The sequence below is a fragment of the Bombus bifarius genome, unplaced genomic scaffold (assembly GCF_011952205.1).
Source record: "Bombus bifarius isolate JDL3187 unplaced genomic scaffold, Bbif_JDL3187 scf7180000008232, whole genome shotgun sequence".
Lineage (NCBI taxonomy): Eukaryota > Metazoa > Arthropoda > Insecta > Hymenoptera > Apidae > Bombus > Bombus bifarius.
This window is the reverse complement of record NW_022884527.1, coordinates 618,719-646,698: the sequence shown is the minus strand read 5'-3', so window position 1 is coordinate 646,698 and position 27,980 is coordinate 618,719. Positions and strand designations below refer to the sequence as shown.

At 43.5% G+C, this 27,980-nt stretch overlaps 4 protein-coding genes across 12 annotated transcripts in view; 1 reads left to right on the top strand and 3 right to left on the bottom strand.

Moving 5' to 3' along the window:
• The first annotated feature begins 156 nt into the window (after nt 1-156).
• Nucleotides 157-27,153, top strand: LOC117211351 (DNA ligase 3). 3 transcript variants are annotated; one of them, XM_033455119.1, is made up of 21 exons: nt 157-308; nt 10,401-10,726; nt 11,409-11,729; nt 20,631-20,869; nt 21,622-21,701; nt 21,773-21,850; nt 21,943-22,120; nt 22,198-22,353; nt 22,426-22,557; nt 22,629-22,708; nt 22,776-22,863; nt 22,942-23,019; nt 23,279-23,402; nt 23,615-23,685; nt 23,757-23,903; nt 23,974-24,474; nt 24,697-24,810; nt 24,890-24,981; nt 25,484-25,574; nt 26,194-26,347; nt 26,944-27,153. In XM_033455119.1, exons 2-20 carry the CDS (start codon nt 10,405-10,407, stop codon nt 26,338-26,340), a joined length of 3,039 nt encoding a protein of 1,012 aa, XP_033311010.1. In that variant the 5' UTR covers nt 157-308; nt 10,401-10,404; the 3' UTR covers nt 26,341-26,347; nt 26,944-27,153. The 3 variants fall into 3 exon arrangements, with proteins under 3 accessions (XP_033311010.1, XP_033311008.1, XP_033311011.1); XM_033455117.1 differs by having other exon boundaries at nt 26,194-26,365; XM_033455120.1 differs by lacking the exons at nt 10,401-10,726; nt 11,409-11,729 and having other exon boundaries at nt 26,194-26,365.
• Nucleotides 353-13,398, bottom strand: LOC117211363. 2 transcript variants are annotated; one of them, XM_033455144.1, is made up of 4 exons: nt 7,177-7,277; nt 4,310-4,485; nt 4,004-4,226; nt 353-3,136 (listed from the first exon to the last, which is right to left on the bottom strand). In XM_033455144.1, the coding sequence occupies exons 2-4, from the start codon at nt 4,463-4,465 to the stop codon at nt 3,075-3,077; spliced, it is 441 nt and encodes a 146-aa protein (XP_033311035.1). In that variant the 5' UTR covers nt 4,466-4,485; nt 7,177-7,277; the 3' UTR covers nt 353-3,074. The 2 variants fall into 2 exon arrangements, with proteins under 2 accessions (XP_033311035.1, XP_033311034.1); XM_033455143.1 differs by lacking the exon at nt 7,177-7,277 and adding an exon at nt 12,996-13,398 and having other exon boundaries at nt 398-3,136.
• On the bottom strand, nt 13,060-13,673 carry LOC117211365. Its single transcript, XM_033455148.1, has 2 exons — nt 13,623-13,673; nt 13,060-13,436 (listed from the first exon to the last, which is right to left on the bottom strand). The coding sequence occupies exons 1-2, from the start codon at nt 13,656-13,658 to the stop codon at nt 13,158-13,160; spliced, it is 315 nt and encodes a 104-aa protein (XP_033311039.1). The 5' UTR covers nt 13,659-13,673; the 3' UTR covers nt 13,060-13,157.
• LOC117211366 (prohormone-1) overlaps nt 27,149-27,980 on the bottom strand; it is a 60,749-nt gene continuing 59,917 nt past the window's right edge. For 5 of the 6 annotated variants that reach the window (XM_033455151.1, XM_033455152.1, XM_033455150.1 and 2 more), the window contains exon 3: nt 27,192-27,980. In XM_033455151.1, coding sequence (XP_033311042.1) covers nt 27,816-27,980 — 165 coding nt within the window. In that variant the 3' untranslated portion in view covers nt 27,192-27,815. The other variant, XM_033455154.1, reaches the window with a different exon arrangement.

Genomic DNA, 27,980 nt, shown 5'->3' with positions numbered 1-27,980 from the left:
TATGTATGTATATTTTCTTTCTGGTAATATGTACATATATATTTTGTTTGATTTAAATTAAACAGAGTCAAAGATGGTACCGACGGAAACATCACGTAAGATCATAGATGTACGCACGTTTAAACGCTAGGGGGCGATCATGCCTTGCAAAGAGCGTTTAGTAAAATTACAGGAATAATAAAACTAGATAAAACGTAGTCTGATCAAAATGGTTGTGACATTTGTATGATTTTACGATTTATTAATTATTTATCATGCCGTGAGTGAATACAACAAATTGGAAGTACTCGAAGGAGCTACAACTGCTGGTAGGAGTTTCATTTAGAACTTAACTAGATAGAGATTAAAGTGATTTGAGGTTATGTCGAGTGTATGTATTTGAAATTCAACTATTATCTTTTTATCGTGAATTTATCGCTGGTACAATATTTACAATCATATAAATGAATTATCGGCTGTCGTAGTATACGCTATAATGTAACGAAACTTAACTACGTAGCGTTTGTTATCTCACGTGACCAAGCACGTGTACATACTTTGTACGGTACGGCGCTGGGTTCGTTCAATACCTTAAATACGAGAGTTTAAAATGTCGATTTGATATCATGTAATAATCGTAACCGTGTGTATATTCTCCATGGATAGATGGTTAAAAAAGAGAGCCGCCCACTACCTGTATGATTACGAAGAGAGAAATATTTGTTTTCACGAGATTTATTTCAAAGTATCGAGAAGCCTCGATTAATTCCATACAAGAGAAACAATAAATTTACGAATGTACATGCTCGTACGACCACACATTTTATTGTTGCTATCGTTGTATTACATTGTTATTAGAGACCGTAATAATGCAAAGTTATTAGTTGATCGCGTTTTGAAAGTGGTGCAAGATATACAACGAAATCATTGCTAAATTCGGTTTATCTTGGAGACGAAATATTTCTAAACGTTCTAATTACAGCAATGTGTTCGTGTAAGAGCAATGTAATTTAACAAATAGACGATTTACGACAGTTTTAATATAACTGCACGTAGAATGTATTTAAATTATAAATAATAAAAATAAAATTTGTAGAAAACGATCGATAGTATTCTAGTCATGTACAAAACATTTTGAAGTAAACGACAATGCGTTTTCAGGATCACGAGCTACTAAAAAAGTAACGAATTCACCGGTGCTAAATAAATAAAAAGTAGCGCATAAAAAGATTACATATAAACTTGGTACGTTTCTTTTTACGAAACGATTATAAATAATTTAACGAAGGGTGCAGGCGGCCTCTCTTTTTCTGTCTCTGTTATTTTCCTGAGATCTCGTAGACGTTCATTTCTCATGTTCCTCCTTGTATATACATATTTTCCTTTTGTTACTTTCTACTAAACGTATCAATTGTTTTTAACGGTTCTAGGATAGTAAAGGATATACAGTTTGCCAAGAGGCGTGCGATTAGGAAAAGAGTCGTAAATCATAATTAGCGAATAGCAAGCAACGTTTACATTCTATTTCTGTGAGTATGTCGTAGCTTGAAGTTACATATTATAATGAAACAAGTACCGTAACAAATTGTAGATCACTAAGTCGAAGAACCATATTCTTTATAGTTGTACACGTCGTGTGATAGTAATTTTTCTTCTTTCTTACTATTGATTTCATTATTTTCTTTCTTTTTGTTTGTTTTCCTTAAAGAAGACAGTTTCGAGAATATTGGAGCCTCGGCCTTTGCACCCTTCTCACTTAAACCTAACGAATAAATACCTATTCGCCATTTCGATTTCTATCGATGGCTCGTCGAGGACACTCCACTCTCCAAAAATTTCATTCTTCCTTTCTTCTCTTCTCTTCCTCTGTGTTTGTCCATCCGTCCGTCCGTCCGTCCAACTGTCTGTCTGCTAATTCTATACCCGGGTATATCGTCTAGGAGCAACTTTTTACAGACTATAGTTTCTTTTTCGGAGAGATTAGCGAGTCGTCCGAAGTGGTAATTAGCCACTAAGCTTCGTCGAGATACCTAATTTTATTGCGTTCTCGTTCAATTAAACGGGACAAAATAATTATTCAGCCGCGAATGCAGTGTCCTCGGTCGAATGAGATGATACTGCTGAATATTACGAGCGAAACGCGTGCATCCGATCGTGTTTTGCTGTCATCGTTGCATCCACGATGTGTTTTCAGTGATGGGGGAGGAAGGGACGAGGAATTCGCCCGAGCCAGTCGGGACGAACACTTTTGTCTATCAATCATTCCTCTCGAACAAGTAGCTTGCATTGCGGTGCAAACAGAACAGTCCGATACTCGTTCGACGTTCGATCTCCCGCGAGAACTCGTATCCATTTTGACAAAATAGTAACCGTTCACTTTTCGTTCTATAAGACCACTTACAATTTTTGAATACATATGTAGGTATATTTGAAAAACTCAAGCATTGAAATTGCTTTTTTACTCAGGAAGTTACACGATCGTGCGACAGAAATTCGATCGCGAAATAATTATTTCTTCCTTGTTATCTCTCGGCACGAGAGCGGAACATGATGTACATCTCGCAAACTGTACACGAGGATACGATATTTCCCTTTCGTTTCATTTCCGTTTCCCTTTTTCTTTTGTTTGTACTTTTCTTTGCCTCTCGTTTCTCTCAAAGCGATTCGGATTGGAATTGATTCGTCGCGTGCAAAGCCGTTTAAGCGGTTCGAAAGCGTTTGAATGGCTGCAAGGTGTCGTAGGTAAATTGCATGAAAAACGTTCAATGAGAGTTGGAATCGATGTCGGAGTCGAAGTCATAGAATCAGAGTCGCGATTGTTTTGCGATTGTTGGATGGCAGCCGGTCGATCGAGTTGGAAATTCCGGTGAAAAATTTAGAAACAACGTATCGACCGATCGATGATGGATCGTCGCCTTTCCTGGTATTTAACCGCTGCGTCGCGAGCACTGTTCGGAGATCCGAGTGCGACCTCTGGTCCAGTTTCTTCTCGTTTGCACGCGGGTTTCGTATCGTGTTCGAGTCAGAGGGTGCACCACGCAAGAGGCTCGACCAATCTCGATATGGCCGTCATCAGCAAACGATCCGTTTATCGTTTACTTGTGTAACTGTCGCTTGCGACCCATGTTGCAGATCTTGAAGTGACACAAGGTCATATCTAAACAACACAAAGAAAAATCTCTAGTTAGCATTCGTCCTTTTGAGAAGCACTCCGTTCGTTAAGAAGAGAAAAAGCAAGGGACGGGAAAGCGTGATACGATTGCATTCGAGGTGGACGAAATTTGTCTGGTATCGAATATTAATTGAATGGACCTCGAGGATCGATCGTCGATCGTTGATTTGTTTTTCAACGGCAGAAACGTCGCTCGTGATATCGTTTGAATCAAAAGTCAATTGGCACAATGGATAGGTTCGCCAATCCCTCGCTCATCGTTTCTTGCTAGTTCTACGAAATCCTCGGTCCTACGCATCGAATGGGAACCAACACGACGCTTTGCACTATCGAATGAATCCGTCAGATCACGAATACGAGGGATAAAGACTTCGTTTACTCGATTATCTCGTATTGGACAAAGGATTGATAGCGGAGAATATAGAATATGTAGAGAAACGGAGGATTTCTCGGTGTGGGAAGGATATCTTGTCGACAAGCGGGGCACGTACTTATTTACCGAGTATTCCGTACTTAATAACGGAGGAAGAACAGACAGGAGAACGCGCGTGATCAACTCTGAGTATCTTCCAAAGTTCGTAAGACGAGATTCGAAATAACGCGGCTAGTACCTGCCCTCGTCTAGAAATCCCAGCGAATCTAGCGGGGCACGAGATCATCTGTTCTTTACCTCCTGAAATCGCGTTTTCGCGTATCTTTTCTTATCTGCTGCATGCGTGCACCAGTAGGCGGCTACTAATTCGAAACGAAACTACGATCGTCGAGGGACAAGAAATGCAGCCGAATTATGCTTATATATCGTTCTTTTATGGGATATGAATTCGAGGACGTTTCTCACTAAATGATACTCACAGCTTATCGAGGTACGCTTGCCGGAACGTTGCACCTGTTTATGCGGGGGATTCGGTGTTGGTATCTCCTCGACAGAGTAATCACCCGGTGGAACCCTCATATCGTCTTTCGCCCTCGCTTCCAGTACCGTTTGAAGCATCATTTGTACGTCGTCCAGTGTCTTTTCTTGCTCTACTATTTCCTCCTTCGCATCGATCACTTGCTTCAGCTTGTTCAGTAATATCTACGATACATAAATTTAATTTCAGTGGATTCGAACAGCGGTGGCTGCGTCGAATTACGATACGAGAAAAGTGACTAGCTTACGAGATTCTCAGCGTTATTGATGAAGTTTTTGCTATAGAGGAGCTCCGACGGTATCGGCTCCGGCTCTCCAACGACGAAAACGTCGTTGGAGAGGCAGGACAACAACAGTGCCAGCAGACACAGGCCCGTCCGTTTCGTGCTGGACCTTCCCGTCATTCCCTTGATCCTCTTTATCGCTGAAAAGAATCACGTCCGAGATTAACGAAAAGTATGGAAGAAAATGGTGGAGCATTCGCGGTGGTCTCTAAACCGATCGGGAATTCGACATCGCGAGTAGCAAACACGTTAGAAGAGAGAATAGATCGAACGAAATCGGTCGGTCGTACTGAAACAGAGTGGGTCCTGGTATGGAATTAAATTAAAAATTGAATTTTAATTGAAGTATAAAATAAATATAAATTCTCATATCATATTCTAAATATACATTTTTATTTACGTTCTTTTTCAATTTAAATATAGATTAGAATTTTAGATTAACTGAACTACTCCTAAAACGCATCGTACTTCACTTTTCTGCGTGTACTTTTCTATATCTATATCTGTCATGTTTTGTAACATAGAGTACCTGCCCGTTAATTGACTAAATAAATAAATAAATGAAATAAATAAATAAATTTGTTCGCCGGTTAGAAGATCAAGCGTATTTCGGAAGTTTCAATGTAATTTTCGTTTCCGGCTAGAAAACAGCGATCGTGCGTAAACGTGACAGAGACAAAACGAATTGGAATTTGGCCACGCATCGTTGTGCGGTTATCGCCCTATTTACTCTTCATCCATCATTCATTCGAGCCAGGTGTACGCGTTGAAAATCGGAATAGTGTCAAACGGAGCCGAAAATGTCGACAAACTGGATGATTGACGCGTTCTGACAAACTCTGCCGATCAGCGGGGCAGAAAGGGAATACGAGAAAGAGAAACGAGAAGGGAATAGCGAGATTTCGATTCACGTGGATGTTTACTTCCGAGTTGAACAAACCATTAAACGTCGATTTATCTCCAGGATCGGTCCCTTTGTTTTTCTCCGACCCTTTCTTTTCTCGTTCGATCAAGACTACAGTTATCGTCAGCTGTTTCGATCTCCTTAACCATCGTTATCGATCTGAAAAGTTGCACGACTTGCTCGATCGGCGATAAATTTGTTAAACTCGCAAACCCTGGCGAATACCGACACGGAATAGATACGTCGAAAAGTCTTGCTTCGCGTCTCATTTGTTACGCATTGCGAAATTTCGAGGTACACGTGTCTCTGGCACAGTGAACGAAGCGGTTCACCTCCGGACCGCATTCTCGATACCGTTTTCGCTCAGCTCGATGGAAGAATGTCCATGATGCTTTGTATACGCAAAGGACGACGCACGCGTTCCAGAGAAATAAGAAATTGATCATATCTGCAGTCAATGCGTCGCCATCGTCGTGAATCCCAGTGGCGTTCTTAATTGTTCAAAGCATAATCTTGGTGTTGCGCGTCGTTCATGGAATTCTGACGTATTAGCCTCATTTATTTAAGCCTTTATAACTGCTCAGTATGCGCTCGAAACCAAACAAATCTATTATTACAGAAAATGCCACGGACCGTTTTAGCCATGTAAGCCGTGTGTTATCCGCTGAAGCATGGGGAGATTAAACACAGCCAAACCTGGAGAGTAAATTTTCCGGCTCGTCGTCGATCGACTTGAATTTTCATTTGCCACTAACGAATGATTCTTTTTCATTTGTAATCGAGGCGAGTCACGAGCGAAATTAATCTATCGTTTTTTTGCGCGTTGGCGTAGTAAAAGAAAAAACGCGGGAAATAGAAGAAAAAAAAAGTAACGAGCGAAATTCCTCTCTGGTTGGTCTATGAACGGGATATCAGATAACGATATTCGACTTCGGTCCTTGTTTGCGATCTCGCGTAATCTTATCCAGCCCCTCTTCCGTACCCCGTTCCTCGAGTGACGCTTATCGCGCTAAGGGATAATCCTCGATGACCCAAGAAACGCGCGTGAATTCATTCAGCTGAGTATTTTATCTGGCGACCCGAATGAGTTGTTTGAACAGATAAGATCAGGCGGGGTGCGAGCAATTGCACTTTACATAATTCGGTTCGTCTACGACAAATCCGATTGAGAGTCATTTCGGACGCCTCTCTTCCTCCTTCACGAAGATTCTTTTCGCTGGTCCTTCTCTTCTGAACGAGCGAAGAAACCGCTTAAAAATCTTCACAGAGGTAAGAGTCGCGTGATCAAAACGAGTGAAACCTTAATCACTGACGCGAATACATGTTGATTACGCTCCGACTATCTTCGAAGCGCTCGTTAACGAACGAGCAACGATCGTTTTTTTTTTCGTTGATAAAAGAAAAAAGTAGGAATTATTGTGCATCGGGCTGGTGTATTTATTCGGCCGATAACGAGCCACGATCGCTTTTTTTCGGCATTTACCGTGAAAAATTGCGAGATAACACGCGATTGTTCCAACTGGAACGGCCTTTATCCGAACGAGTGGACCGATCGACCGTGCGGTGTAATCACCGGCCAATCTCACCACCTTCGATCGTATGCGTTCGATTTTATCCACGATCGGGATACGCGAACGCGCAATTCGCACGATTCTTCGCGATCGAATGGAGAAGTATCGCGTTGAAAACCGCGTCGGCAGAAACGACTAGTAAACAAAACGATTAACGATCGATTTGAGTGGAAGAAGCTATTTTAATCGGTTGGCGCGATGTCGTTGCAAGAATACTTCCTTGATCGCGAATAAAACTCAATCGAGATGGTCAATGAAAAACGGATTCCCTTGATTCCCGATCGATCTAAGCTGATGGAACTTAATAATCTTTCTCCGAAGAGCAACGTCAAAGAGCACAGACGTACGAATCCTACCTTATTTAACTTGAAAATGCTCCTCTCGACGAGGACTTCCTCGGAAAGCGATTGGGCGATCGAACGAACACTGCGATAATACCAAGGCTCGATCTCACTCGGACTTGAATTTTCTTCCCTTTTCTTTGTCTCCCTCGTTTAGCGAACGCGTATTTCGGCGAGTTTTTGGCAGAACGATGCGTGCTCGTAGAGTGAGCAGAGAGGGCTGTTGCACCCTCTATTATACCCTGAGCAGAATCCTCCACCACGCGCCACCTAGGCGCACCTCCTACCACCTGTAGGTCCGCGCTAGCACGAGGATATCTGTGCGTACAACGCCTACGTACATGCCATTCTCTTTTCTCTTTTCCTCCCTTTTCCTTGTTTCCTTCCCCCCCCCCCCCCTCCCCCCGCCTTTCCGTCTACCAACAGTCCCGTGAAATAGCAGGATCACCGAAACTTCGTTTCGTTCACGTTACCTAATTAACGCGTATGCGTACGCGGATATGCCGCGAATTTCGGCAAATTTTCCAATTCGCTTTTACGTAACTGGTTTTCTTTGACTTCGTCGATCGCAATTTACGTAGCCCGCAGATCGACAGCAATTTCTTGCGCTTCGATATTTCATTAGCGATACTCGCGACAAATCACCATATAATACAAACATCTGTTAAATTCCACGAGATTGACGTCAGCGTGTGGAATAGGTGGTTAATTCCGTTCAGCGACTAATTCCACAGATTTTCGCGTTGTTTCGTTCGTACAAAATATTCGCGATCGAGCGAAAGAATAGAAACGCGCCCGGTTGCTTTACGAGTTTCTGGTACCCGCGCATCGCCATACGATTCGCTTCGTATCGCGCTGAAACCAAGTCAAACAATCGATTCTCATCGGTTTCCACGAATCGTTCACGAAAGAAAGAGAAAAAACAATCGGAGCTTCTAGCGCGATGAAAGTCGCTCACTCAGTCGTAAATCCGTAGGTACTATCGGTTAATTCTCGGGGGCGATAATTTTCTTTGCCTCGAGCCAACCTTGCATCCCTCGTGATGGTTTCAACGCAGCTAGCGTATTTTACTGGTGGCATTTCCAAGTAGTCGAAGCATCTGTAGCGAAATTCGACCGCAAAGGAATAACACGCCGTGAAAACTTGCTACCCACGTTCTAACGATTCCCGTTTCGCCCTCCCCTTCATTCGCGGTACCATGTCGCGGTTTTAGCGTCGTGACAAAGGATTCGAGAAACAATTTTCATTTTCTTCAACCATTCTTCATTCACGTTCTTTTCTTTCTTTTTTTTTTTTCTTAACAGCTCTTTAAGGTTCTGACGTTTTGGCGTTCTGACGTCTCAGGCAACCGGATATCGAGCCGCGCGCTCCTCTTTCAGATCAAACCGATCATCGGGCAGAGGACGATTAAAAATTGATTAAAAAGTGCGTGCTTTGGATGGGGCACGATGGAAACGTCGCGCGTGCACTGATTTATTCGCGGATTCGATTCGTATCGCCGCTTACGAGCAACGCTCAATTAGCCCATCCCTCGGTTCCCCTTTTCGATCGCACGTTTTTCCAACTAATTTTGCTCGCGTAAAATATTACCGGTGTTTTGGAGATTGAAATTGCCGCTTGTTTCCTCGTCGTACTAATTCTTTCTTCGTACTTCTCGTAGATACCCGGTGGAAACCAGAAATACATATCGCGAAATAAAGAAAGTAAAATATTTCCAAAAACTCTGATCTAATCGCAATGTTCCTGACGAATAATCGGAAAAGAAAGGAAGAAAGAGAAGAGACTAGCTAGAGAAAGACGCGTTCGTTTTCTTTTAATAAAGGACGATGCCGATCAGACGAGCGCGAAAAGTTGAATTTATATCTTCGTTATCGTATCTTCGTGTCATACGTTGTGAAGTTATATCTTCATAGAACGAGAAAAGCATCGTTAAGGTGTAAAGTGAAATGTCAACAAGGATGGCTCGCAGTCTCTTCTGTCTTCTCGATGAAACGAGGAACGACGAATGTCGCGAGAATACACGGAATTCGATAGACCTCCCGCCACTATTAGTCAGTGTTTCAATACGACGACATCGATGCCGACCAATCGGCGCTCTAACCGACAATTACAGCCCCTCGTCGCTTATCGGCCTCGTTCAATTAACGGCCTCTTCTTATCAGCGCGATTCTCTTTTTTTCCCATTTCTTGGTAAATCGCACGCCCGGCAAAATGGCGCACCAGAAGCCTTCGATTTTTGCGTCGTACTTTCGTATCCTTCGCGACGAATAGCGCGCGTCCTTGTTCTCAAACGTTTGTTTACTTAAATTTAACCACCATCGATCACGAGTAATCGATAACTGATAAACTTCGCAATAATCCTCGCATCTCTTCTAGTTTTCGCCACGTCGGTGAGAAAAATTCGAGTACCGCGATTACATGTTTGTCGAGTGCGCGCTACGTTGGATATTTTTAGGATCAAAGTGTTGAAAACTCGGTAGAATTCGAAGCTCGAAAGAATGACGCAATGCAGCCGAAGGCCTTTCTGGAACGATATTACGACAATAATCGCGATTACGATGATTGCCAGGCGCAGCTCGAGAATTATCTTTTATGCGAATGTAAGCAGTTCTCGTTGCACAAGTGGAATAATACAGGATTGGAGTTCCTCGTTTTCGAGTACACCATCACCGATGCAAGTGCAACCAGCTAAAGAACGTCAGAGTTAGTCAAGGAATCGTTCGTTCTTCTGAAACTTGTATCGTATCTTTTCCTGCATTTTCAACATGTTTGTGACACTCTGGATTTCAATCGAGTCATTCACGTTCGCCCTGAACGAGCGAAGTGGAATGTTCACGAAACGTCGGAACAAAGAGCAACGTGTCGATAACGCGATCGAAACTCGACGAATTACAAATCTACTGTTCTATCGTATCGTTCAAAAACCAAAGGGATGAACCTGGAGGAGTCGGTCAGTTCGAGCCGCGTCGCTTGACGTCGCGTCGGCTCGATTCTTGACATGGACTACTCGTTGCGTAAGCGTTTACCTGCACTCCTGACACTTCAATCCCTTTCACTTTCTTAGCTTTTAAGCTGGATTAGGGGTCGGAGTGGCATCAACGCCCAACGCTACGATTCACCGCTGTTTGCTTTCAATTTAGAGTGGAGTTGATGTAACAAAGAGAAGGGGAAAACTAAACGTTCGTTCCTTTATGGTTTTAAATTGCCTTCGCGTTCATTATTTCGCTGACGGTTTTCAGATCAATGTCGATGTCGGACGAGGAGAAGGAAGAGGAGAAGCCGTTCGCGGTGGAACGGGCAAAAAGCGGTCGCGCCAAGTGCAAAAAATGCAAGTGCCCCATAGAAAAGGACACCGTAAGGATCGCGAAGCTAGTCGCGAATCCGTTCTCCGATGGCAAAATGAAAGCTTGGCATCACTTGAGCTGTCTGTTCGAGGTGTTCGCCAGACAAAGGGCTACCACCAAGAGAATAGACGATCCCGAGGAAGATGTAAGCGGCTGGCAGGGTCTGTGCGACGAGGACAAAACTGCGATTCTTCAAAGAATCGAGGAGTTTGAAAACTCGTGTAAGATTTCCCTTTCCTCCGATCTGTAGATCCGGTCCGGTGTTGAGCGGTGATCTCGATGCCTGAAAACGATGCCTTTACCATCCGATAGTTACCGGCTCGATCCTTTAATTTCAGGATATTTGATTTTCGTAGGAATCGCCGTTTCGGGCAGCTGCATCGCGACGCGAAGATAAACGTACGAACAGATAACGAAATTCGAGTAATTTCCATGGCGTGAAAAGAGCGCGTTCATCTCTGTCAGTTATCGCGACGTGGCAGAGACGAGCGTTTTAATTGCCGTTCAATTAAATCGAGGATGTACAAATTGTATCCCATAAATCATCTTGCGAGCATTATCGCCTATTAGAGCGATCGGTCGGCCGATGATTTACGTTGCATTAAACTGGTTTCTCGTTCAGCAGCGATTATTATTACAGCCTTAAAAGATCATCGAATGCAGCATGTGTAGATTATACCTTTTGTTTCGCGCTTCTGCCGTTCTCTCTACCCTCCGATAAATCCAGCTATTCTGCTCGAAGAGATTTCAGAACTCGGGGACATCGAGTCACCCGGTGCTAATACCTCGACGATAATACGTCGAATACCACGATCGATTTTCCCTCGATGCTAATCTCCGGGCGATCCGTGGAAAGCCTTCTAGCGCGAGCGAACTGTGACGGCGATCGCTTTTTCTTCCCAGCTCCGTTCAAGACTCCGAAGACGACACAGGTCGCGAATCAATCCTCCGGCTCGAAGAAACGCAAACTTACTCGTACGACGGAGTCTGATCCTTCTCCTAACAAAAAACCCAGGAAGAAAGAGAGGAATGGCTCCACGTGCACCATCGACGACGCATCGGATATCTCAGGATCGGAAAAGACGCCCGAGAAGGTGCGAAAACCGACGAGAGACGACGCGTTTCAGGAATTTCAGCGGATCTGCGATAACGTGGCCAAAGTCGACGCCTACACCGACAAGACGGCGATTCTAAGAAAGATGCTAACCAAAGGGTCCGAAGGTGGTAAGTTTCAAGATTCGTTTTCGAATCAATCTTTCGTGCCATTTTCTCTCGTTCCGCCTTCTTCTGCCCATCTATTTACAAATCTAGCCACGTACGTACGTCACTAGAGTCGACCGAATTTCGTAACGTTCTCGACGGGTCAAGGTTTCCATTGCTTCTCGCTAGCTGGTTTCCGTAAATTAGCGGTTTACGTACGGTTTCCTTCGATTCCGACGAAACAAACGTTTTTCCAGAAGGAAAGAAAAATTTCGCGATGCGATTGAAAAGAAGCCGCGTGGAATTAATCGAGTTCATCTGCGCGTATCGTCCACCAGAGATAGCTTCTAAGATTCGCGATGTTTTTCTGACCTTGATAAGCGAAAATTAGCGACTCTCGCGAGCGTATCGCCGAGCAGCAGAGTAAACGATCTCGTCACGAGTCCCGAAAGAGAACTGTCAGAAGGGCAGCATGGCTACGATATTGGAAGTCGAAGTTGTGGTAAAAAAGAGCATATGGGACCAATGGACGATGCTGTGTCGGTGGGATATCGTTTGTGTTTTTCGCGCAAACATATTCGCGTTTCCCCACCCTCTTACTTTCTTACTTTTTCGATTATTTTTACTAGTTCGCGTCTTTTCTTCATTACGCCCTCCCGCATTCCTTCGCACCCGCCGTACCTCTCTCTCCTCTCCTTTTCGTTGAGGTCGAACAAATACGATACCGGAATCGGATACAAGGAGACCATTAATCAATCCACGGTGCAGATTCCCACCGCTGTGCTCGTAAGTGGAAGATTTTTACGGGGTTATCTGACTTCCAGAGCAACAAAACTCGAATCAACTTCACGCGGTTTCGCGATCCAACATCGAATTTGTATCGCTGAAGTACACTTTTTCTTGTTTCTCTCGTTGCGGAGGATTTTTAAATATTCGAAAATGTTACGGCTCGGTTAAAGCCTAAGATCACCGTCGATATCTCGCTAAACGAAGATATTTCTAGAAGTTGCTGCAAAGAACGTTTCGTATCGATTCGAGTTCGGGCTTTGCATCAATGTTCGACTCGTTTCGATCCGAAATCAGCTGATCGACCATGATCCGATTTAACTTGTGACACGAATTGCGCTTCGTTGATTTATTCCCCGCGTCATACGCATGACCTAGCGTTCGTCGCGCCTACCGTGAAATTTTCCGTTTCTAGAAAAGTCGTTGGTCGGTTTACGAGCAACCCGACTCCTCGACCATTTTTCACTCGTCCGAAATCACATGAACGCGACAAGAGGTACTCACTGTGATCGAAAGTCTCCCTGCTGATGATGCTGTTCCTTCTTCTAGATATTCAACTAGTAGTCGTTCGTGGTCACAGGAAAAATTCCTTGAACGATCTCTCGTGTCGTGTGGTAACGTTGATACGTTAGCCGCGACAAAATTCGATCTGTCGTTTCGTGATTTTTACCACCCAACGTTATCACTGGTTCGCTGGTAGATAGACTCCAGCCACTCAGTCGTCAGCGTTTTTTCTTCCTCGAAGGAAGATTGATCGGCCGTGCGCGGTTCCTCGAAATTTCCGTGTTCGATTATCCGGTCGAGATCGGTCGTGCGAAAGCGATAGTTCGTTTTTCGTAAAGCTCTTCGGCAGAATGTTTCTTGTGCACACCACGCGTTAACCGTTTTGCGACTATTGGTCTCGAAGGCTGTGCTCTGGTGTCTTATAAGCTCAGCTGTCCCCACCTAATCAAGTTCGGTTTGTAAACGCGATGTCGAGCCCCTTCTCGTGTAGCCAGCTTGGCTCCAGACGTTCATCCATTCTTCCATTCTTTCCCTCTTTCTTCTACGCAGCCTCTTCCCTTCCCCGCATAGATAATCACTCTTTATCCCTCTCTCTCTCTCTCTTTCCCTATCACATGCTAAACTCACCTCTTCCCCCTCTTTTAATTCGCGATCTTCTCGCATCTTCGCTTCCTTCCTTTTCTTTCCCCTTTCCTCTTTTCCTCCGCTTCTGCTCTTTTTTCTTCAGCCGATGTGTTTCAGTCGCTTCTCCCGCGGACTAATTTGCCTCTTATTTGATCCAAACTACGATCTCCATGGTCGAAGGATTCGCACGAGCGATCGTGAGAAGAATTCACGAGCGTTGGATCGCGAATCGGAACGAACAATCGGCCAGCAGAGTGACGTACGACGCGCTCGATAAGCGATTCCTCGCGACCTCTCTCGTTGTTTCTTTCTGCGGAGGAAAAAAAAGCTGTGCCGCCTCGTTGAAACTGCTGTCGAAATTAATGAACGAACGATAGTTGATTAAGGCTGAAAATTAACGGAGGAGCGGACCATTGGTCCCCGGGCAATTAACGTTCACCGATAAGCCAATGTCGCCTTTGATTTCGAGGGTCAACGAAACGCCAAACGACCTGCAAATTCTTTCGAAATGTCGCGTTGTTACGCTCGCTACTCTAGGCTGGTCATCTTCTAAGACGATTCTCGCTTCAATGAGCGTAACGCGATTTACGTCGTGTGCACGTTTTCATTCGAGTACACCGCGTTTGTTGAAAACAAGGATATTTACGCGAACCACGATTATATAGCGCGTTATCTCCTCGATATTAGATAAATCGAGCGTATTATGGATATTATTGTTTTGGGATTGCGAGAAATTTTCTCGAGCCTGGTAACGCGAGTTCACCGGTGACCCTTAGATCGGGTCGTTCGTAAAGTGACGTAATGGTTTTCGCGCTGGGAGGCGAAAGCCGCGATCGGACCAAGGGGAAGGGAAACATTGAAAAAAAGAACGGTGGCGCGCGAACAAGTTAAAAATCTGACGACAGTGGTTGCGCAACCGGGACTTGCCAAACTCGTTGCCTCGCTGTGCCGACGGAACGACTGACCCCGACCGCCGCACCCTCGAATCGTCTTCTACGACCTGCGATATGTCGCGTATATCGATGCCATCGTCGGATACAGACCGATAAGCCGATAGATTCGCCTTTACTTTTTTCGTCCACAGTGTAATACGAAAATGTAAAATTGACACAATATGAATTTTAATAACTTTTGTACTAAACGTTCTTTATCACATTGGCAACAGTTATCTATTCTGCGGTATATATCAAATTTAATCGTCGCTTTTATCAAATATATAATAAATTCATTTTGTACCATTATCGTATTTTTTTTGTATTCCTTGCTTTATGAATCTTCTTTTGTCAACCACTGTACTTTAATCTAACGCGGCTCCCAGCGCCAAATATATAAACATTCTATAACTCTAAGCTGATCTTAAGGAAGAATCGACGAAATCGTGAAATCGAGATGTTCGATTTTTCTTTCTGCGGTGTAGGATATTACGCGGGCGTACATACTTGCCACGCTTATCCCAACTGTGACGACGAATCTAATAATGAACGAGGATCTAATTTGGTAAATTGCTATTCGGTCTGGAATTCACGGAGCAATTCGTGTCGGTAAACAACGGGGTTTGTAACCATTGTTGGTCGAACGTCGCGGAATTCTGCGGAGGATTAAAGAATACCGGCATTGTACGCGGCTCGATCAACACGGCAGAAAAGTAGCGATTTGCGCGTCGAAATCGCGCGATCGCTCTATTTTCGACGATGATGAGAAACGCTGGTGGCGTTTCATCCGTGGTGGGAGTCCGTTTCGGCCGTCGAATCGCGCCGCGTTACGTTTCTTCAGTCTCAGCGAGACTCGTTCGGCACGTGCCACATCTATCATCGATTCTGCATCCGCACACGTCGTTTTCTCGGAAGAGGAAAAGACCGAATTGTTGAAAATTAGAACACCTTCTTGGAATTTCATTCTTAATTCGATAACCGTGAGGTTTCGTACGATCCGTGCCCAAAGTCGTTGAGATTAGACGATTATTAGACGAGAATTAGCCTGATTAGACGAGAATGCTGCAAAAATGATTGAAAAATCACTCTGATCTGATATTTCGAACCCAGTTGTAACAAACATTTTAATAAGCGTTTTATCGTTTAATAGGAGAATCTGTACGAGGTAACAAATGATTTTCAATAAGAAGCAATCGGGAGCGATATGATCGTAAAAACCATTCATTTTTGTTATTCTTATTCTGTTTTCCTTGGAACTGAAAAATCTCTCGAGTATCTCGCGTGGTATCGCGACCGATGAACGCGCGATTGGTCGCGCGATCGCGGGATTTCGTTCTAGATTTTTGCTTACTTCTGAACGTATAGAGTGTTTCCGTAAAAAATATATCTAAACTATAGAGTAGAAGTTTCTTATACGGTGCTTTGTTTTCGATAAAGTAAAATTTGAACGTTTGTTCGATATACGTAAATTCGACTAATCACCTCTCGAGTAAATAATTAGTAGGTAGTTATTGTATATGCGAAAGTAGGTAAAAAATATGTAATAAAAATTGTTGTATATATATTATGCTTCCTTCTCGATTACACCGTGATTGCTGACACACATTGTACAAGGTGTAAACCACGTGGAAAAATAGCGTGGGTATAAGTTGGACGCGATCGACTGTTGCCGAATGAACGAAAAAGGAGGAAACTTTTGCGAGATTCGTATCGAATATGTATAGTTTCTTCGGGTTGAATGGCCGAAATAGCGAAACGCGGGAAACAGGAATTCGCGTTAGACAGTTGCCGATGAAATCGTTCGCTTATCTGGATCGTGTTGGCGCGTTTAAGGTAGCCACATGGCGGGAAACCGCGTTCGCCCGTTCGTTCTCCTACTTTCTATAGGACGAGGATCGACGAGATCGAAAGGACGATGGAAAGAAGAGATGGAAGGAGAGTGCGAAGGAGAAGCAGAGAGTGAGAAAGAAAATTTGCTTTATTTGCGTGGGGGCAAATAAAAGCGTATCTAACTTTCTCGCGTCCCTCCTCCTTTTCCGTAAGCCGTGGAAAATCTCATTGAAGCAAAACCGCGTTATCGTTTGTCCGCGGAACTACACTTTGTACAAGTCATGGTGGTATCGCCGGTGACCTCTGTCTATCGTTTTCGCGTTTCCTTCGGACGATCGATCATTAATTACCGCGCTCTTCTTTAATCTATCGAGTATGAAGTCACCTCTGCTTTTGCGAGCAAGCTTTCATTCGTTTGTTCGTTCGTTGATTACATAGTTGGTTTGTTCGTTCGTTCGTAAACTGACGGCATCTCGCTGTGGAATCCGATGTAATCGCAACTGGCCGGAAAGAAAGAAAAAAGAAATTCAATTGACCGCCGCTTAAATCGCAGTTTTTTTCGTCTAACGAGATTTCAGCGTATCTGGCCGCGTTATCATCGGCTCGCTCTCCTTCTCTTCTGCTTGGTCGCGCTCCTCGTTTCCCGCTTCCCCAACTCCTCGGTCCACCGCGGAGGGGAAACAGCGAACAAGATCGGGCTTTTCGAAGAGACGCGCGTGCGAAAGGTCAAATCGTCTCTCTAGGAGTTATCGACCGTGAAGTGGTGCCGCCGATCGTTTGCGACACTCTAGTCCTCGAAAGCTCGCCGTCAACCCCGAATTCCAACTTTCTCGCCAATTACCACTTCGTCCAGTGCGATTCGCGTTGCAGGGAACGATAACGATTACCCTCGTTCGACCGCGGTAGAGGAGCGAACGGCCGAAATCGGACACGAGCGGACTAATTCGCAGCTAATTTTGGTCGCCGGGACGGAGGCTCGTTCTTCGCTGACGATCGGGCCTGATGCAATGTCCGAGCAAAGTACGAAACGACATAGATCGATGATGTAGATCGATGTAGCAAATTCTACGAACTACTCGGAAGTGCTATCTTTTGTTTTCACGTAAAACAAGAGAGAGTTATGCACGAGCGCGAAGATATTATTAAGCGCGTTCTCGGCAAAGATGAAAATACCTAGAAATCGTGCGTTTCTTTCTCTCTGTTCGCTCTGCGCCATTACCAATATCATTTTCCTCCTTCTTTGCCGCGCAATGAATGACTCATAACTGTTGGCAGAGCGCCGTGAATTACGTTTACTTTATCGATGTCCCGCATCGAGCCGAACACGATTTGTGCTGATTTTCCTTAATTCCCGATTACACGCAATTCTGGCTATTCGTGTTTCGATTTGCGCGAGAACGAGTCTCGTAAGGCCGCTACAAACGGGTCAACTAAGTGGCCGATTGACGAGAAACTGTCGAGTAATTTTTATCTCGTGTAGATCGATAAAACGTAGTTGCGTTAGGTCGACCATTGAATCCTGAATCTGAATCGTTAGATTTCCTGGTCGACTAAGGCTTCTTTACTCGCCACATCTCGTCACTCTGTAGCGGTCTTTAGAAGGACTCGAGATATCGCGAACCAAGCGCCCGAAAGGAACATCGTTCGGTGAAACGGACGATAATTTATATAGGCTTGCAGCTGCTCGATAATCGAGCCGAACAGACAATACGTCGCCGGTCGATGATCGTGCTTGAACGAAACGAGCCGTCCTATCGATCGAATCGGCAGGTTCGTTCTTTTCTCTTTGCGAATATTCCATTCAAGCTTTCGTTGGTGCGTCGCGACCCTCCATTCTGTTCGTTTCGCGCCGCAAATACGCTGATCATTAGGCCGCGAATTTTTGTGCATTTATGTGGAGAATCTGAAGATGCAAAGATGCGTAAAATACATGTAACGCAGATATATATATATATATTAGCTCAAGTTTCTTTCGTTTTATAAGGAAATAATAGACGCACAAAGTTTTTCGTTTTGTATTGGTTTATTAAATTATGCACGAATGTAATAATAAAAATAGAACGAAATGGATTATACCTAATTCAATAAAATAATATAAAACAGAAATTGTTGTTTATCGCCTTATGAAACGAAAGAAACTTTTCGGACAACCTAACAAAATATCAAAAGTATAGTACTCGTTATATTGGTTGATAAGTAGACCAATTCTTTAACTAGATTCCATGTTTCTAATTATATTTGTAAAAATATGAATTCGCACAAATATCTACCGATCATTAAATTACCGATGTCTATGCAAACGCACATTTTTGTAAGCACAATTTGAAAGATAGCACCTAAGCAGATACGTATTTCATCTACCAAATCTCGAGTATTCTGAATACTTTACATATCTTTGCATATTGCACCTTTCGTGCGCATTTTGAAATTTCCCATAAACGCATAAAAATCGTTCGTTGTTCGTCAAAGATCAACCACTTGTTGGACCAGTGGGGGACCACGATCGATGTCCTTCGATGATCTTTTCCCAAAGCGAAAACACGTAGAGGAAAATACGTGGAAAGGGAGATTCTCGACGCGGGATTATCCTCTCGAATAACCGTACCAAATCGCGGTGACTTTGATCTCAATCAGCGCGATCTTCGGCAAACTTTCGGCACGTTTCACTTTCGGATTCCATTCTTCCCTTACTTTTTGCCATCTCGATCGTCCTTAAACGGACGATCAAGCCCGACCCGTCCTCTGAAAGTCACGCAACAAGTTTGTTGATGCGGTCGATAGTTGCCAAAGTTGTACGTACAATTTCGGTATAAAGCCGAAGGTTCTTGGCTTCGAAGGCCGGTCGACAAGCCTGGAAGAGGTGTGTACCGTTGTTGACCAATGAATCGTCGATAAGCCGTTACGCGAGGATCGTCTCGCAATAAGGTGCATCGCGTATCGCGTGCTCACGCAACGTAAACACTGCGATAATTTCATATTTTTATAGGCTACTTATTTCGATGATAAACCGGGGCACAGAGATCAGGGACTCGCGCGTTGGATCTCTAATTAATTTCTGTGACTGTGCTGCTAAAATTCAATTCGTACACGTTACGAAACACACGGCTCGAACACGTTTGCAGTTCGAACATACGCAGAGGTTGCGAGACGATGCCGACCAACTTCACCATAGGCGAGTATCGGCTAGCGGAGTTTTCGCTTATGTTGGCGGCGATCGAGGAACAATATCGGAAGAGGAGTCGCGATGAAAAGAATCAAGGTATCGCGCGATAAGCTACGCGCCGGAAGTACACATACATCGCGGGGACTGGTGGGTGCGCGATAACGATTGCGACTGTAACGGAGCCCGCTATTTATTCGTCGCAATTCGTTCGCAATTTTGCCGATGATCTAGTCTTCGACGCAAAGGAGGTCGTCGCTGAATTTTCCACGAAGCGCGTTCTGATCGGTGTTCTTAATCGAAAAGACGCGACGCGTCCGTCTTTCGATCCTTCGCTTCTCCGCTCCGATTTCTTCTCTCTTCGTCTGTCTGCATTCTTCTCGCGGTTTGCGTTCCTTTCTAGTCGGATACACCGACTATACACAGGTGTTTCTCGAGTGCGAACGAGCGAATGACCCTTCCAGCGAAACGTCACGAGCTGCTGTCTGTCACCGTTAGGGAAGAAGGGAAGAAGGGAATGCGAAGGAGAACCGTCGGCGCATCGGGCTGCAACGACACAGTGGAAAGTTACGAGGCGATAGCTGCGTTCGATAACCGCCAAGCTGATCGCGGATATTCTATCGGACTGCGTTCAATTCGATTCGATTTCGTCTTTCTACCGTTCCGCGATTTCGTACTTCCAACTTCGCCTATTCTACGATAGTGCAGGCAGTTTTAAAACCACTGTCTTTTTCATAGAATTTCATCTTACCGCATCCTATTTTAACATTCCATTCACCAGGAAACAACACTTTTTTCCAATCTTGTACTGGCCAGTGCTTGTGCACTTGCACCTGCACGACCTTCGCACCTGGGTATTGGCTTCTTCCGAGATACGCGTCCTTCGAGATCAAAACCACCAAGACTTCCTCGAACGGTTACTTTATTGTAAATCTATCGTTTCACTGGTATTATACGTAAAATATCGAGTAAAGTAAAATTTGTTAGGATCCTTCGACGAGTGTAACGATCAGGTGTTCGGATACTCGTATTTATAACCGACAGCGTAAACTTGTCGTCTTCGTTGTTCAGATCATTCCGCGTTTTCAGATGGTTTCAACAGCGACGTAAAGCTGTGGTGCAAAATGCTGCTTCCGGGGACAGCGAAGAGGATATACAACTTGCAGAGCAAACAATTGGTAAAGCTGTTCTCTCGTATTCTGCTTCAGGACGAGGACGAGATGTTGGAGCATCTCGAGCAAGGAGACGTGAGCGAAACCATCCGAGTGTTTTTCGAAAACAGCGTAGCTTTAAAACCAGCTCTAAAAAGCGTACTTACGATTCAAGAGGTAATAGAATCTGTCCTATATTTCGGTTGAAATTTGTATCGATGTATCGGATAATTTACCAACTTTTTCCGCACGGAAAGTTATTCGGAACGGTGTTTCACCGTAGACACGTGCCGCTATATAATCGCGGAAAGCCTCTGGATGAAACGTTGGAGATAAATTCTCGGGGATAAAGAGAGACTGCGCGTTATCTTTATAATTTGCGACGGTGGAAAAACAAATGGGGCAACGAGCCTGTTTTTTTTCCCATGGTAGACAAATTGAGAGAATGGAGGGAGGAAAAAAAAAAAGGAAAAAAGAGAGATGCTTAAAATTGAACGCCTCTTTGTAGGCGTCGTTTAATTTTTTCTCAAGCTACCCTTCCTCCTTCTCTTTTTCGATGACGTACTTCACCACATTAAACGACACTGGAATAAACGGGATAAAGACAAAACGGAATTTACTCGCGTCGAAATAAGAGGCGGTTCTCCCTCAGCGTCGATCGATCTCTATCTCTATATGATTAAATTGCATGGAGGTTCGTTCGGCAGGGGAATTCTTTTGACGTCTTCAGGATTATCGAAACCCAGTTGGATTAAACGGAATTCCCGGTTCTCGGCCAAAGTTCGGATTTCCAGATTTTACTTGCCAAAAGTAAACCTCGGTTTACTTTCTATTCCGCGTAGGGTTTGTTCTAGAAAATAGACATACTATTTCGTAAAAATTAGTCGTTATTGTCGTCATATCGATCGAGCGAAATCCTTTTTATTCAGGTGGACGAGTTTCTGCAGCAGTTGTCGCTTCTAACTAAGGAGGACGAACAGATTCGTCACTTTCGTTCGATCGTTTCCAGGTAAATTATTTGCATTGCCCGCTTCCGTTGTATTTTCATTTATAGAAGGCAAACTGTAACTCGTTCTTCAGATGCACCGCAGGCGATCTAAAGATGATCATCCGGCTGATCAAGCACGATCTAAGGATAAACGCTGGCCCGAAACATATGTGAGTCTATAGCGTATAAATAGTTGTGCCGTAAACGAGACGATTAGGCGGCGATCGGTGATATTTTTCGTTTTTTGTCGATACGTTTGCAGTTTGGCCGCGGTACACGATCACGCGTACAAAGCCTTTCAAACGTCCAGGGACTTGGACAACGTGATCGAACGATGTTGGCGAGGATCCCCGAAATTCGATAAACCGTCTTCGTCGCCGGGTCCATCTTCCAACGTCAAGATTACGCTCTCGCTGATGACACCTGTCTTGCCGATGTTGGTAAGCTTTTGCATGCCGCCTTAAAACGTGGCAGTAGCGTTGCAAAACGTCGGAGCCTAACGTCTAAACCTGAATAGGCGGAGGCTTGCAAATCCGTGGAAATGGCGATGAAGAAATGCCCGAATGGAATGCTGGCCGAAGTGAAATACGACGGAGAACGGGTCCAAGTGCATAAGAAGGGAAACGAATTTCGCTATTTCAGCAGATCCTTAAAACCGGTGCTTCCTCATAAAGTAAATATTCCGTTGCGCGTGTCTCTCGATTTTCTTATTCGCAAAATGTACACGTGTCTTTTCTCGTTCCAGGTGAATCTCTTCAAGAATTACATTCCGAAAGCCTTTCCAGACGGCGATGACTTGATTCTAGACTCAGAGATCCTCATGATAGATACCAAAACTGGGCAACCATTACCCTTTGGTACCTTAGGCATTCATAAGGTTCGACTATTCGTTGAAAATCTTCTCGAGAATCTTATTCTTAAAATTCTATCTGTTGTTTCGTTTTCCAGAAAGCCGAATTCAAGGATGCCAATGCCTGCTTATTTGTCTTCGATTGTATCTATTATAACGGGGTTGTTTTGTTGCATAAGTAAGTCGAACGAATTTAATTCGTTTCCCATCGGCTTAAAGTAATCGCAGTCTTTTGCTATGCGCAGATCCATGATGGAACGAAGACAAATTTTAAGAGAAAGTATGACGGAGATACCAAACAGGATAATGCTGTCGGAAATCAAGGAAGTCTATGTAAGTGATCGCATGATTTTCGATTTTTCGCTCAAAGACATAAGTGGAAAATTATAAAGCAGGAACAACCATTTACAGAAATCTCAAGACTTGGCAGAAATGATTGCCAGGGTTCTTAAAATGGGCCTCGAAGGATTGGTGCTTAAGGACATCCACGTACGTATCACATTGTAACCTTGTAAGTATGAAGATAGAACGTTTTCTTATAATGTGCGTAGCTGCTTTACCATCGTTTCTTGATTTACCATGGAGGAGAATTGCGTTTAAATAGCAATTTTCCTACCACGATTAATGATAACAGTTTATTATCTTTTTTATACTCTTATTGTCGATTCTTGGAGTTTCGTAACGTGTGTGTGATCATAACTCGTGCGATAGTTGAGATGAAGCGATGCTAACGCGTGATTATTTACAGAGCAAATACGAGCCGGGTAAAAGACATTGGTTGAAGGTAAAAAAGGATTATTTATACGATGGTGCGATGGCCGATAGCGCAGATCTCGTTGTGCTTGGCGCATGGTACGGCACGGGAAACAAAGGTCTGTACCATCTGTTTGTTCTACGATGAATTTTCCTCTACCATATCTAGACTGCGATTATTTATGCAAATTCATGTTTTTATGAACATAACTAAAAGAACAGATTTTGTCACCTATCAAATATTAGAACAGTTACTATATTTTGAATAACCATGTCGTTTCGTATATTATTTCTATATTTAATTTTTCTTCTATGCGTTCCGTATCTCTAGGCGGTATGATGTCGGTATTCCTGATGGGCTGCTACGACGAAGATCGTGGTAACTGGGTAACAGTAACAAAAGTAAGGAAACGCATACTGTGAAACAATAAGGAGTTTCGAAAATTGTATTTGGAAATTGATCGTACGCGCAGGTACACACCGGTCACGACGACGCTACCTTAGTCATGCTTCAGGATGAGCTCGATATGATAAAAATAAGTAAAGATCCGGCCAAAGTACCGTCCTGGTTGCGCGCCAATAAACCAATGATTCCTGACTTTGTTGCAAAGGATCCAAAGGTATTTGCTCGACTTGGTTTAACTCTCAACTGAAAGCAGGTGTATCGATATCTTCTCTTACGTATTTCAGAAACAGCCAGTGTGGGAAATAACGGGAGCAGAATTTACCAATCAAGGTGTTCACACAGCTGACGGTATTAGTATTAGATTTCCACGGGTAACGCGTATTCGTTCTGATAAAAATTGGTCTTCCGCTACTACTTTGAACGATTTGCGACGTCTTTTCAAGCAGAGTTCCGAGTCGATAGATCTTAGCCTTCTTTTGTCTTCGACCTCTGACCATAAAGAAGAAGGTGACGATAAGACAACCAGACAGGATACCTTACCAAATGCACAGGCGAAACAGGAAAGAAAATTAAAGTCTCCGTCGAAAAGAAACGACGATTTCAAATCGATCAAGAAGAATTCCTCTCCGTACAAGTCTCCCGCAAAATCAAAAGCCACGTCTAATCGTGTAAGAGCCGATACTAGCAAAAAAACGAACGAAAAAGTATGCGGCAGCGAAGGAACCAATGTCTCGGATCAAAAGGACGCGGAACAAGCAGAATTTTATGCTTTCGTAAATAACGATGTGTGTTTTCAACTTTATATCAATTAATGAGCAACTACTCTTACCTTATTTAAATAAGATTCACAAGCCAAAGTAGCTAACTGCATTTTGTTCAACTTTTAAAACTCTTGAAATTTTTGAAATTTTAGTACCAAGCTACAGTACTTCATTGATGCCAATTTCGTATAATTTGATACATTTTCGGCTGATTTATTCTAACTTACTGTATACGTTTATTTATAGTATATAGAATATTCTGCCATGGGAATTCCACTAAATTGGATCGAGGGACGAAAGCCAGAAAACGGACTTCCGTCGGATGCAAAGCCATTATGTAATCTAACAGATAACGAATTGGTACGTAATTTGCTGGTAAAATAAAACTTCATCTTTTAACGAAGATTGAAACGTAATAAAATTATTTTCTGATTGACAGACGTCTAAGAGTATTTTAAAGGGCGCGCCAGTCAGTTTAGCGTCAGGTTTTACAAAAAGCAAGGAAGAAGACATTCGCAAGTTACTCAAAACGTATCCTTTTACGCAACGTAGTTTTCTACGAGGGCCCCATTTTTCATCGGTCCGTCTTTCAAATCAAACCGTCCACGAAATTATAGTTAGACTTGATCGGTCAGGTTGGATTACGTACCGCTACGACTTAAGGGACGATTTTTAATTACTTTGGGATGGACGCAGAATCCACTGTGAAACGAGTTGCGTTCCATAGAAAACTCACAGATAACACCTCGGGGAGAGGCAGAGTTAACAAGTAGCAGGGTAGGAAAATGGAACACGAGGCTCTCTTTTGTGTCTTAGCGCGGCTCATACTCCCCTGAGGCGGATTTAAAGTAGACGAGTCGCTTAACGACCGTATCGCGAGAAAGAAACCAAGTCGATTATCTTGTAGGGTCCCTCGCGAGAAACGGGTCGCGAATCGTTGCGGTCTTCTTAACGCCACCTTTCTAGTACAACTTTCAAGCGCAACCGTCAATCCAGTAGTAAACTTCCTTAAGCACTGTAAAATTCATTTTAGTCTCGGAGCCAAGGTGTTGAACGATCAGGAAAGATCCGCGGCCATGTACGTGGTTCATTCTTCCAAGGAGATTCCGTCATCCCTTGTGCGCGTAAGTATAACGGCTTTTGACGTTTTATGTTAACGTCTCCGGAGATGTTGCTCCGTTTAGGGCAATTTATCCAAACTAGCTCGACTCTTTCGAACGTTGCTTCGATAAATATTTCTACAGCGAACTACCGCGGTGTTTCTCGGTGGAAAACAAATTACAATTTCAATTACAATTACGATTTCATCATCGTTGGAAAGCGAAAGCTTCAAATCGTATCATCTTTCAGGAAAAAGAAAGATATCGTTTGGAACGCGTTTTGCCACTTTCCTGGCCAAACAGTGGAAAACTGGAAGCAGTGGGGGAAAGGGGAGTGTGTTTTCGATCGCGTGGTTAATGGACGAGTTTTAAATCGATCGAACGAGCAGGTTCTCGATAACGGAATTAAAGTTGGTTAACATAGCGGCACCATTACCGCGTACTAGCGTCGGCATTAAGCGGCTTCAGACTTGTGGAAGTTGTCGGTTCCGTTAACCGTAGGCGCCAATTGCTCGCGTCGCTTGCCACCGATAATCTTCCGTCGCCTGTCGAATATGATTTCCCCACATCCGCCAGCAAACACGAACGCTAATCTCGCAATCACGATGTTCCTTGCGTTCACCTTGATCCTTGCATTTTTCAGGAGTTTGAGGACGTGTCAAAGAAGGCAAGACACGTAAGTGTCTCTTGGGTAGAGGCAGTTGTCTCGACGTGCGAAATTCAAGAAACGGAAGAGCATGCGGTAGAACTGATCGCCGATTACTGTTCTTGTCCCTGTTTACATCGGTGATGTGCAGGTTCTATTATTTTATACCGTGAGTCGTTTTTCACGTTTTGTTCTCGTAGTTGCAAGTTGTTTGATATTGTAACTCGAACGAAACAAATTCGAAACCTTTGTTCTTTCCATCTGATTTACAATCATTCTTTATAATTCCATACATATGCATCGTCGATCATAAGCATCAGAACACCAGCTGATACGTAGTACAAATTGTATGCTTCTCGTTGTTTCTGTCTTCAAAGTATTTTATTATAAATCTGTTACTTTGTTCCTCGTATACGCGTCTTATAATATAAATAAAGGAAAATTTCCTATGGGTTTCTTAATATTTATGACCGATGGTGCATTTACTTAGCTTCTTGCATCTTATCGATATTCTGCACTGTGATGAAACCAGAGACTTGGAAACGATCTTAATTGCAAAGAAAGGGCACCTCCGACGATTGTATAATTATCGGAGACGCGAGTTGAGTAATTCACCAAAGAAACGTTTGAGGAGAATCTTAGTTTGTAGCAGAAATACCGCAGGAGATAAATCCGTATCGACTTACCTTTGACATATCCCTCTTTCGTTCCGCGTGGATGTCTATATTATTTGCTTTGCATTCGCAGGTTCTCGACATTCATTTGCTGCATCCGTATCAGCATGTAGTCTCTATTTTCGGATCGGTTTGGTGTCGCTCGGAATGGATCATTCTTGCGAAAAGATGCGACGAGTTTTATACGTTGGAATGAAATTGTAAATTTTTTATCAGCTATAATAATAAAGTTATAATGGCAGCTGTCAGGTGTATTCGGAATAAAGGAGTTATTGGAACCGAGCGTGACTCGTTTTATTATTCATTTTAGCTGGAGGGCGATTGCATACAACAGAAATAAATTCTTTATTGAACTTTCTCCATTAATGATTACAGCCACCGTGTTCATAAACGTAAAATTTGATTTACAAGAACGTAGCGATACATTCCGCTCCACCGTCGAACAACGAAATAAGTCGTAAAGTCTATTTACGTGGAATAAAAATGCCAGGTGGCCGATCGCTATATCGCGAGAATATATAATCTCGATAACATCTAATCTACCATTTTCTTTCTTAATATCGAATACAATATATTGCGGAAACTCGGTGCTAATTTACATCCGCTACATTTCCAAGTCTTCTCCACGTGCGTTTCCCTTTTTAAATGAAATTCCATTGGACGATTCAAATTTCAAGCGCGATAGAAGAAACAAACGATTCGCTTCCTGCTAGAAATATGATTAGAGTTTTGGTACCATTGATATCCGAAGATCAGCGGAAGCTGGATATGCGCGGATGTAAAGTTCGCAACTAGAACCGGGTTCGTGTTCGTCGAGCTACACTCGACTATTTAAAAGTTACCACTGGACAAGAGAGATATAGGCGGAGGAGAAGAAGAAAGAAGAAGAAGAAGAAGTAGAAGAAGAAGGAAGCACGATGGCGATCGTCGAGTTAGCTGGACGTTTTATTTGCCGAAGCAGGAGACCGCGTTGAAAGCGCACTGTTTCCAGTAGCTGCGTTTACGCTGGAGATCCCCGATGTCCAACTGATTCCGAAGCCGTTTCACGATTTGCTTCGTAAACAGGTAATTGATCAGAGCAGTCTCGATGCTTCCATCGTCGTCCACCAG

Bases quoted from the DNA above. Each gene is read 5' to 3' on its own strand.
- LOC117211363 (XM_033455143.1), bottom strand. From the start codon at position 4,465: ATGACGGGAAGGTCCAGCACGAAACGGACGGGCCTGTGTCTGCTGGCA. The intron at 4,227-4,309 runs GTAAGCTAGTCA...TATGTATCGTAG, and splicing joins TCAATAACGCTGAGAATCTC to ATATTACTGAACAAGCTGAA. The intron at 3,137-4,003 runs GTGAGTATCATT...TGTGTTGTTTAG, and splicing joins CAAGCGTACCTCGATAAGCT to ATATGACCTTGTGTCACTTC.
- LOC117211351 (XM_033455119.1), top strand. From the start codon at position 10,405: ATGTCGATGTCGGACGAGGAGAAGGAAGAGGAGAAGCCGTTCGCGGTG. The intron at 11,730-20,630 runs GTAAGTTTCAAG...CCGCGTTTTCAG, and splicing joins AACCAAAGGGTCCGAAGGTG to ATGGTTTCAACAGCGACGTA. The intron at 20,870-21,621 runs GTAATAGAATCT...CTTTTTATTCAG, and splicing joins GCGTACTTACGATTCAAGAG to GTGGACGAGTTTCTGCAGCA.
- LOC117211365 (XM_033455148.1), bottom strand. From the start codon at position 13,658: ATGCGAGAAGATCGCGAATTAAAAGAGGGGGAAGAG. The intron at 13,437-13,622 runs GTGAGTTTAGCA...GAACTTGATTAG, and splicing joins AATTAAAAGAGGGGGAAGAG to GTGGGGACAGCTGAGCTTAT.